Source organism: Theobroma cacao, chromosome 3 (genome assembly GCF_053813885.1).
Source record: "Theobroma cacao isolate CCN51 chromosome 3, ASM5381388v1, whole genome shotgun sequence".
Classification (NCBI taxonomy): Eukaryota; Viridiplantae; Streptophyta; class Magnoliopsida; order Malvales; family Malvaceae; genus Theobroma; species Theobroma cacao.
Genome location: NC_142641.1, coordinates 3,322,668 through 3,333,604, shown reverse-complemented (window position 1 = coordinate 3,333,604; position 10,937 = coordinate 3,322,668). Strand labels below are relative to the sequence as shown.

The following is a 10,937-nucleotide window of genomic DNA, read 5'->3' as shown; positions in this document are numbered from 1 at the left end:
AATTTTTTTAATCAGAAACATATAATAAAAAGTTTTTTAATCATAGTTAAAATTTGATTATTACCAGGAAAATGACAAATGAAAAAAAGGAAATGGGTCTTTTTAACTCTATTTAAGAAAATTTAAATAAATCTTATTCTTCTATTATATATGTTAAATAATATAATGTTGATGTAGCATGTTAGATAGTGGTGTGGTGTGATAATGTGACCACATGTCATTTTTCAAAGAAGCATAAAATGACAAGTTACGTTTTGATTAATAATAATTAATCAAATTTAATTTTAAATGCCTCTTTGAACCAAAATAGAAATATAATAACATGATTAAGCACAATAGATTTATGAAAATTTTATTAAATAATTCATAGGTTTTTTAGAATATTATTACTTTTACTATATAAAATTTTCAAATATACATAATTAAAATTGTTGATGAAAATTCTTTGCTCAACTTAAATCAATTTGTTTCGTATGCACCCAAAAAGGGCAAAAAAATCTTAAAATCAATTTATTTTTTTATCATCAGACTAAAATTTAAAAGGTCTAAATTGGGCTAGGCCTTCTACGCAATCCCCAGCCCAAGGCTCAGTGTTTCCCCTCTCACTTTTTCTCCGCATATTTCTTCTTCGACTCGCACCCAGAGGGAAAGCCAGTCACCCAGCAGCCATGGACTTGGAAACGAACTTCGAAATCAGCCGCACAGCAGAGTTCATTCTAAGTAGGAATTTCACCAGAGTTGCTTTGCAGGTAAAGGAATATAATATATATTGGTTGCACCTTTTTTTTCTATGTTTTAGTTGTTGAATGAAATGTTGGGCTTTGGTTTTCCAGTTCCCAGATGACTTGTTGAAACATTCTACGAAGGTGGTTACTTCATTGAGAAACAAGCTTGGGTCAGGGAATAAAGTTGGGTTATTTGTAATGGCAGACACAGCGTACGGAAGTTGCTGTGTTGATGAGGTTGGAGCTTCCCATATTGATGCTGATTGCGTTATTCATTATGGACATACCTGCCTCAGCCCGTAACTTCTTCTTTTTCTCTTTTTTCTTGTTTTGAGTATTTTTGTATTTATGGTAAGCTTAGATGTGTTTTATCAATTCTGGGTCTTAATTGATGATTTGATCTTTCAACTAGTTTTGTTGGAACAGTGCTTCTCTTTTCTGTTTTGGTATGCATAAGAATTTTTTTGTTTTTTTCATTATCCTTATTAGAGCTTAAATATAAAAGTCGAACTCTTTCCTTTTCAACTCAAGCCTGTAGGATAACTTTTCACCCAGCTTCCTCTGTAGCGTGTGGTATCAATATTGAATTCTGGAAATCTCATCTTCTTTTAGTCAATTCTTCACTCAGTGTGTTGCCCTTTGAGCTTTATGTGTCACCCTCTTTGATCCTTCTTTAGCTTGCATCTTTCTTATGCATTTGGGTTTGTGCGCAAAACCCTTTCATCATTCATCTGGCTTACACGTGAAGGGTGTATCAGAATTTAAGTATTAAAACTGGACAATGTCCTATTAGCTCCAGCTTTTGGATAATTTGTAATCCAACTCTCTCTTTGAAAATCCTGTCTCATCCAGTTATGTTATTAAATTACAAGGTCTGATGTGATTTTGAATTCAAAATTCTAGCATATAAATTCTTGTATTTTGATGTCCACTCATACTATGATTTGACAATCCCAATGACAACCTTCCTTTATCTGGACTTAAGACTGACTTACACTTTTTAATGTAATGAGTTTTTATTGTTTAAATTGGGAAAATTCTTAAGGTATTTGAATCCTTGTTAATAAAGATCTTTCATAACATGGTAAAGTGAAACTTTAGACCACTTCCAAAGAAAGCTGAAATTGACTGATGACCACTGAAATCCTAAGTCTTGCAAAAATTTTTAGTTCTGAAGAAGGTTTTGGAGTTCCAAGCTTCTGGGATTATGAGCCTAGAATAGATCTTTCCTTCTTAATACATGTTACAAGGAACATTGGAGGAGCTTAAATTACCTTGACCTTTTAGTTTCTGGTCATAAGGAAATGGTTAAAAATTACGACCAGAGATTTTTTATTTTGTTGGAAGATTGTTTATAAGTTAATGTTGTTGGGAATTGTTGCAAGATTAGCTGTTATTTTAGTTATGATACATCTTTTGGGTTTGTCCAATAGAGTTTTGAACTTAGTTTGTTTCTCTTGGTTTGTTTCTATTGGTTTCCATTTATTGTGGTTTTCTCCTGTAATGTTTTAGTTTGAAAATGTGACTTTGGGCAGGGTTCAATTTTTTCTCCCTGTAGATTTTGTGCTCTACTTCATATATTTTCCGATCAAAGACTAATTTTTGTTGCAGAACCTCAACTCTTCCGTCATTCTGTGTATTTGGAAAAGCTTCCATCAGCGTATTCAGTTGTGTTGAGAAGTTGTCAAGTTTCTTTTGGACCAATTGCAGACCTACTGTGGTATGATAAATAATGTTGAATTTCTGCCTTTTCACTTGTAAGCTATTTTCCATTGTGATAAATAGATATCATGGATAACAATTTGTCCTGAAGTATGTTCGTATTTTTTGTTAACTATCATTTTTTTTCATTGCTGTAACTATTATATGCAGCTCATCTAAGTGCATATGTAGATATGAAGATTGTATAAAATGCTAGTTTCAGCTGAGGATATGAGATTTATTGTTGGACTCTTGTTTCGGCTATCCTATTCACTTTGCACCTTTTTTTTTTCCTGGAAAAAGGAAATAAAATGAGAAAAAGATAAGATAAGGTTTGGGATGAGTGCATATGGAAAAAGTTGAGGTTGCATCCATTGAAGGCCAAATGATTGAACCATGTTTAGGATGGTTTGGACATGTGAGGAGACCTACAAATGGCTTCGTGAGAAGATGTGATTTAGTGGAGGATACTAGAGGTGGGGAAGGCTAAACAGGACATATATGAAAACTTTAAGAAAGAACCTTATTTTTACTGAGCTTGCTGATGGTTTTGACTAAGTATAGTGTTGCGTATGATCATTATAACTGGCCGTATTATTGTTGTAGAAAATGAAGATAATTGTTCAGCCCTTAAATCTGGCCAATTCCAGGTGTCATAATTAGCAAAATGCTTTTATTGTCATAAGGTAGATAGCTGAAAGTACAAGTCCCTGACTTGAACTTGAGTGATTTTAGAAACCTAGTATCCTAAAGAACAATCACATTTGACCTAAATACCAGACTTACTGCAATAGAAACCATAAGCATCACATTGTAGCTGTTTATGCATTTTCTAGTCATTATGGCATTGGTGATATGTTTGGATTTCAAGGCAAATCAGAGGCATGTAGACTGTTTCTTCCAGTTAGTTTGAATGTACGATTTTATTTTTTACAATGCTATTTCAAACTAAGGGCATTTTCTCAAGGTCATGAAAGTTTTTCTACAGAATGAGCTGGCAACATTATGTTAAGATGGAGGGCAACATCAACTAAATGTCAGTGTTTATGAATTAGTCAGAAAATTTTGAAAGACAGGATCCATTATGTTCTTTCTCTGTTTATGTTTCTCTTTGCTGTGGTTTTTTTTTCTCTGGCTTATTTGAAGAAAAGGTCTTCTTCACAGTATGCAAGTAACATTCTGTTAAGATGGGAAGGAAACATTAACTAAATGCCAAATGTTTGCGAGATGGCATCATGGTGAAAGTTGATTTTTATGAATTGCTTAAAAGATTTTGAAGAAAAAAAAAACAGATTCATTATGTTCTTTCTATGCTGATGATTTTCTTTCTCAAGTCTCGCAATTCCTATTTTATTTTTGGATATAATATAGCCAGAAACAGCTAATACAAACATTTCTGTGAGGGCTAATGGTCTTATCTTTGATAGAGCAGGTTCTTTATGGGTTAGAGTATGCACATGCTATATCACAGATCAAAGAAGCATTGGTGGAAGCTACACCTAAGGCCAAAGTGGAACTCCAATTTGCTGATGTTATGTGTTCAATTATTAATCCATTAGAAGATCATAGGAGGTCCAACGGACTCCTAGGGCATTTGGGAAGCTGTACTAGTAACAGTTCAGGTGCAGAAACTGGTAGTAGGTATAGCCTAGGAGGCTTGATATGGGATCTACCAGAGGGACAGAAAATGGAGGATTACATGCTTTTATGGATTGGGCCTGATAATTCAGCTTTTGCCAATGTTGTGCTGACATTTAATGGCTGTGAAATAGGTAGATATATTGCCATGTTTGTCCCCATATAATCCCATCTTTTAATAGAGTAATCAATAATGCATTCAATCATGAAGATGTATGAGTACATACACCAAAGAGCAAGGACATTTTACTTCTTGTTTGCATCTATAGGCCTGTGGTAATTTTAATTGACAGCTTTGTGCAAGTTGGGAAGTTTATGTAATTCACAGTTGCATTTGTTCCTCTGCATGCAGTTGAATGATTGTCTCCCTGCTTTACATGTGGTCTTATGTTGATTTCCTTCTATCTGATCACCATGTATTGATGCTTCATATCACATCGATTACATGATTTCTGAACTCAGATGACACCATTGCACCCTTTTTCTTTTCCCTTTTTTGTATGTTTTGTTCAAGAGCTAGTATGTCATGATGGTTAACACTGCCAGATATATTTGCTTCTAATGCTCTTGGTGGACTTTCTCAAACCTTTTCTTTAAGGAAACAATATCTCATGAAGTCGAAATTATTTTTGCTTGTGATGCTTTTGCAGATTGGCTTCAGCTAGTGATTAATGTACAGTGATAGAAGAATATGCTATTTTTTCTTAATGAAAAGCAATTTTTTTTTAAAGTTTACTGTTTGTTTTTAGTCAGATATGATGCAGCAGAGGACCAGTTAGTGACAGATGTTTCCCAACAGAAAAGGATCCTTAAGCGTAGGTATGCTTTCAACTTTTCATGCTTTTTCAGCCTCACTATTGGTACCTCTTCCCAACTTTCAGCTTTTGTTGTTCTGAGTCAACAACACCTACAGTTATATTCCATCTAGAGCTCGTCACTAGTTACTTAGTACATTCTCTGCATTTTCCTTATGCCCTATCAATATGGTATGGCATTACTGAGTTATGCACTATGTGACTGATGTTTCTTGCAGATATTATCTAGTGGAGAGAGCAAAAGATGCTAACATGGTTGGGATTTTAGTAGGAACTCTTGGTGTAGGTAGGTTTTCATGCTTGTTCCTCCTAAACTTAAAGTTGTGCAGAGGACTCTCTTGCCTTTCTGTGTAAATTGTTATTTGGGAATTGAATCTTGGCCCCAGATTGTCTTCATGTGTTCAGCTGGTTACCCATTCTAAACCATTTTGACCATGTTTATGTGCTTTATACATCTGTTGCTCATGTCTGCTTACAGGTGAAGAGTGTTTCTTCACATATCCCTACACACAGAAGCACCCAACATGTGTAATATGTGTGTGTGTAATTTTAATGCTTACTTTTGTTTATTGTAGATGTGTGTATTACTGCTCCAAATCTATAATTATGTGATGTTTTTTTGCATTGTTTTTCAGATTTTGTGAAAAGTAATATTTTGCTAAGTCACAGCTAAGATTTATGTTTGCTTGTAGCTTTTGCATGCATCATACTAGTGCTAGAAGATGCACTGTATAACTTGGCAACTATTGGTGCAGCTGGCTACCTTCACATGATTCATCAGATGAAGGAACTGATCATGGGTGCTGGGAAAAAGGCCTACACGCTTGTCATGGGAAGACCAAACCCTGCTAAACTGGCTAACTTTCCTGAAGTAATCTCTAAGACATGCTCATAGATTGCCTTTATGTTAGGAAGTCAGAGAGTTTGATTAATAACAAAAATATTGCATTGTTGCAGTGTGATGTTTTCATCTATGTCTCCTGTGCCCAAACTGCTCTTTTGGATAGCAAAGAGTTCTTGGCACCAGTTATTACTCCATTTGAAGCGTTGCTAGCTTTCAACAGGTGCATCACCATTGACTTACCTCATTAATGTTTTGTTAATCTAGTTAATAAATTAATTTTCCCTGACCTATCTTGACTGTTATCTCGCACTGGTCATCGCCCCCCCTCTTTCCCTAATCTTTTCTGCATTTGCATCTTCTTGTTTATTTATCAATATATTTAATGTTTTTTATTATTCAGTTCAACTAAACTAAGCTTTACGGTGTAATTGGGAATGGCCATAGGAATACTTCTGCTACCACCAGTCTAATGCAATACCACTCTCTTAATGAAATATTAAAATTGAATGACTGTATGCTTTGTGAAACCAAGCAGAATGGTTGATTGACTTTCTCTCTCTATATATAAATACTACTCATGGCATGAAAACTTTGTAGGAGAAATGCTCTGGTCACATATACAAGCATGTGTAGTTAAAATCTCTAGAATTTTTCCACTTCTGTTTTGGATATCTAACTTTGAAATTTTCATTCTTTAGAGGAAGCCAATGGACAGGAACATATGTGATGGAATTTCGAGATTTGATTAATTCTTCTCCATTGGAGGTAAAGAAACAACCAGAAGAAGCACGGTTTTCCTTCCTTAAAGGTGGATATGTTGAAGATTTTGAACTCCATGGTACATGTCCCTCACTTTTGATTCATATTGGTAGCGTTTAAATTGCTACTCTGCTAGTTTCCAAAAAAAAAGGGAAAAAATTGCTACTCTATTTCTGCTTTTCTTAAGAATATCATAAAAAGACATTGATGTACTCATTCCTTTATGATCAATGCCAAAAGCCTATCAATATGGTTACCACTGTAATTAGTACATAGTAACTTTCATATGCAATTGTGTGTTCTAGTTGGCAGTAATACAGTGTTTGCTGCACTATTTTGTATTGGCAGCTTCAGAGACTGAGAGTACCAAGGGAAATTTATGTTTAGCCTGGTTGTTCCATGCAAATGAATGTTAGTTTTCTAAGGAACGTATATTTCTTCATTGTACAAAACTATTTCCTGCCAAATTTGTAATATTTTGAGGTATTTTTTTCTTTGCTTCACAATGAAAGTTATGCTGAAACTAGATCTCCATAATGCTTCCATTATTTGTTTTCTTTTTGCTTATGAAATGATGGGTGCACCAGTACTACCTGTAGAACTCTGTTATAGATTTTGTGGTAATTGACTTATTGTTTCAGTGAAAATGGTTCTGTTCTGATGAGTTAGCGAGCCATGCCTTTCTACATGGTTTCTTTTGTGTTTTTTTTTCTTTATTTTAAAAAACATAAAATGAGAAAACGAAAAGAGGTTTTCACAATGGTAGAGTGTTCTTACAAATGTAAAAGGGTTTTTGAACTATTGTTCTTTGCCCAACTTGGTTTTCTATTGCAATTTTTATTTGGTAACCGCATTATGTGTGTAACAAGGTATTTTATTTTGGTTGAATGTTATGCAGAGAACGGAGATGAAGACAATGAAGGAAGTCTTGCTTTAGCTAATGCAACAGAGAAGGTTCTGCAATTGCGTGACACAAACCCTGGTTCTCTTGTCAAAAGAGTAGCTAAATCTGGAGCAGAATTTTTTGTAACTCGATCTTATCATGGTCTTGAAATGCATGCCAACAGTTCCTTGCCTGAGCCGTATTTAGTTGGAAGAAGTGGAAAGGCATCTGGCTACAAAGACGAAAAAATTGAGCATGAAACTTAGTGATTAAGAGTAACATGTTAAGGAAACATGCAGGATTGAAGAGAGCCCAATTGGCATTCAAGGTACTGATGTTTGGACCAAGCTTGGTCAGATGGAAATCCTGAAGCCATTAAACTCATTAGTGAGTTGACTTTCAAGGAGTGGCAAGGAGAAGTCCAACCCTGTACTAACAGCAGCATATTGGGTCAGAATTTCAAGCTCTTTTTTGAGTGTTTGCACTGATGTCCAGCACCTTTGGTCTGAGTATGGCTCGGTGCTTAGTTGATCGGTCTCTTGTTTCATAAATGTATTGGTCAAGTACAGTTTTCTTTCATAGTAAAAAAATGCTGAGGCTGGTTGGTTCCAGAAAAACTTCATTATTCTTATAGTAACACAAAATATGTCAACAAAAATGTGTGGTTGACGTATTGAAATTTTGCTTATCTATCTGAGCTTGTTTTGCTGTAACTTTGAAGTCCTTTAGATTTGGTGAATGTCAAGGTAATTAAGTGTTAGTGTATGGTTAGTGTTGAAAATTTTGTGAACATTTGAGTATTTTTTTCTATTTACCATACCTCCTAGTCTTGAGTAGATAAAAATAATTTTTAACTGTAAGTTGCACAATTTAATAAATAGAATATCAACGATCTCACAATTCATAAGAGATAAGAGATAGAGGCGGTTCTTGAGGTGGTTGGTGACCTTGTTTATATGTAAATTTATGTACTTAGAAATAATAGGGCAGTAAACAAGAAAATTAGCTATAAAACACCAAGTGTGGCGTGGCTGCAAGGCCATACAAAAGCCATTTCTTTTTGAATTAAACCCCACCAAACCGAAGGAGGCAGCCATGAAACAAGCTCTGCTTAGGAGCGTGCCCTTTTTTGCTTGCAAATTTCTCCTCTCTTCTACTAAATGCAATGCATTCAGCTCAATTCCCAAGCGGCCCTTATTCGCCGCTTTGACTCGCTCCCAACTCAGGTTCTACTCCTCCGGTTCCAAAGAAGACGACGACGTTAGTAACGAAGGTAACCCAATTTTGAAACTTTACATTCTGTTTGGTTCTCGAGGAAATATTAAACTAGAAAACACAAGAAAATTTTAATCTTACTATTCTGCCTCTTTTTTTCTTAAAGGTTAAAAATTTTTAATGTTTTGAATTGTTTTGGCATTTCATCATAATTTGCAGGAATTAATCGAAAGTAAAGAAAAAAGAAGATATTTTTCTTTCTGGGATTTTTTTTTGTAATTTGGGTAATTAGTAAAGGGTTTGTATTTGCAGAGCTAAAAATGCGAATACAGAGGTACTTTGATGGTGATGAAGAGGCTATACCTTCAATCTTTGAAGGGATTCTAAAGAGGAAGTTGTCAGGGAAGCATGAAGAGAGTGATGATGAATTGATGAAAGAGATTCGCCATCTCCGGCATGAATCTCCACCTAAAGATCAAGAGTTCGACTCGGATTTGACTGACGAAGATTGATGCTTTTAAGGTGGCATAAATTTAAGGTCAGTGAAATGCTTTTTAGTGCATAATTCAATACTATGAAACATGTAGTTACTTCTTTGAGAGAAGAGATGCATTTTCTTTGTTGCTATGGAATTGATACTGTGTAGTTTGTCTGAGTGGATTTCTTTCATTTAAATATGAAATCATGTGCAGTTTGCTATCAAATTAATGCATCTCTCATAGTACCAATAATAAATAGGAAACATCCGATATTTCGAACCCAAATCAGTAAAATTTGGTTGAATTTGCTTAATATTCTTACAAGGAACAAAAATTCCTGTCATTTGCTATATTGTTTCAAATACTTAATTGCTTGTGTGCAAAGTTTGCATAAAATGGTAAGTGTATGAATGCTTTGACCAGGCTTGAGTACATTTGAGTCTTTAAGTGATCATGGTCTATATATAGATTTTCTTTTGTGCAAAGGTGAATAAAGGATAAATTTCTATTGATGCTTTAATCACTCAAAATGAAACAATTTTATTTTCACACAAACAGATTATAAAGATTTCATTCCTATTTTAATGTGCAATTGGGAATGTCTGTGCATGTCTAACCCAAAAAAATATAATAATCCTCTGAGGTTACAGCAAAAGTCATTGTTATTTTAATGCGAACTAATAAGGTCTAGATTCACTATGCAAACACAGAGCAAAGCCAAACAGTAGCACAAGTGAACAAGAGAAGCAAAGCAAAATGGTGTAAAGTTGGTTTTTTGAAGCTTGTAGTATCTATGCTGGGTGGTGAACACTTCCTGAAGATCTTCTTCTCTAAAGGAATTTGTATCAGAGGCTAATTCTGTAGTGATTGTTGTTCATGGTATATCACCATGATACATGATCATCAACTAATATAATTACTTTTGTAATACACAATTTTTTCTGGTAATTGTGGATAATCCACATTTACCGGAACTATAAATTAAAATAAATGCTCTCTCTTCTCAGGCTTTGGGTTTTCTCTCTTCTCTTCTTGCTTTTTCCCTCTTTCTTCTTCTTATTTATTTATTTTAAATGAAGTATGACCTCTTGGAGTCTTGGGTCCTGAAAATGGTTTTCGTGCCTGATTACATTTCAGGTCAGAATCAGATCACCAGCCTAATCTTTTTCCTTCCTTTCTAGTTACTAAATCCTACTTCTCTTTGATGGGTGCTCCAACTCTCAAAAGTAATATCATCTTTAACAAATACACTACACGTTTCATAACCCCAGTTGGGAGAAAATGATAGTAACCCACTTAGACAAACTACATAGGTATTAAATGTTACTGCTCTATACTTCAAACCAAGACATTTGAATTGTCTTATGATGCAAGGATTGAGTGGGTCGAGTCTAAAGCAAGCCAGCTCATGGTGTCTTACCAATCATTTCAAGGGTGAAACTTTCACATTATGTGCGTGCTGCCTAGATGACTTTGTTTCTGTATTGCACAGGAACACAAGTGACTGTGGCATATTGCTATTGATAGTGCTTGCCAACCTGGAACTAGGAGGGGAAAGATGTCTGCAAGCAAGAAAAATAAATGAAAGGAAACGGGATGTACCTTGGTCTAATTAGAATGCTAGAATAATGGAAATAAGCAACAAACTAATGACTGATTTTGCTCTTTTTTTTTTTTTTCCATGAATGACCAATATTGCTTAGATGCAAGGGGAGTTGTTGTGCCATGTTTTTTATGTAAATTTATTATAAATAGTTTAATAATACCTTTCTGCTGAAAACTTTTTATGTATTCATTCTTTTGCACTATATTGTGAGCTTGAAAGATGTGATTGAATGATGGATCTAGCAGCAACCCCAAAGAACTTGGCGAGGTAAA

General features: G+C 34.7%; 2 protein-coding genes across 4 annotated transcripts; both read left to right on the top strand.

Annotated features, from left to right (window-relative positions):
• The first annotated feature begins 581 nt into the window (after positions 1 to 581).
• Positions 582 to 8,146, top strand: LOC18604191 (diphthamide synthesis DPH2 family protein). Its single transcript, XM_018118037.2, has 10 exons — positions 582 to 749; positions 834 to 1,024; positions 2,337 to 2,445; positions 3,859 to 4,198; positions 4,814 to 4,883; positions 5,098 to 5,165; positions 5,635 to 5,750; positions 5,837 to 5,943; positions 6,422 to 6,561; positions 7,381 to 8,146. The coding sequence occupies exons 1-10, from the start codon at positions 669 to 671 to the stop codon at positions 7,629 to 7,631; spliced, it is 1,473 nt and encodes a 490-aa protein (XP_017973526.2). The 5' UTR covers positions 582 to 668; the 3' UTR covers positions 7,632 to 8,146.
• Positions 8,147 to 8,292: 146 nt separating this feature from the next.
• LOC18604190 (coiled-coil protein) lies at positions 8,293 to 10,844 on the top strand. 3 transcript variants are annotated; one of them, XM_007036549.3, is made up of 3 exons: positions 8,293 to 8,638; positions 8,893 to 9,118; positions 9,751 to 10,068. In XM_007036549.3, the coding sequence occupies exons 1-2, from the start codon at positions 8,461 to 8,463 to the stop codon at positions 9,090 to 9,092; spliced, it is 378 nt and encodes a 125-aa protein (XP_007036611.3). In that variant the 5' UTR covers positions 8,293 to 8,460; the 3' UTR covers positions 9,093 to 9,118; positions 9,751 to 10,068. The 3 variants fall into 3 exon arrangements, with proteins under 3 accessions (XP_007036611.3, XP_017973528.2, XP_007036610.3); XM_018118039.2 differs by lacking the exon at positions 9,751 to 10,068 and adding an exon at positions 10,552 to 10,844 and having other exon boundaries at positions 8,294 to 8,638; XM_007036548.3 differs by having other exon boundaries at positions 8,299 to 8,638; positions 9,770 to 10,068.
• The last annotated feature ends 93 nt before the right edge of the window (positions 10,845 to 10,937 follow it).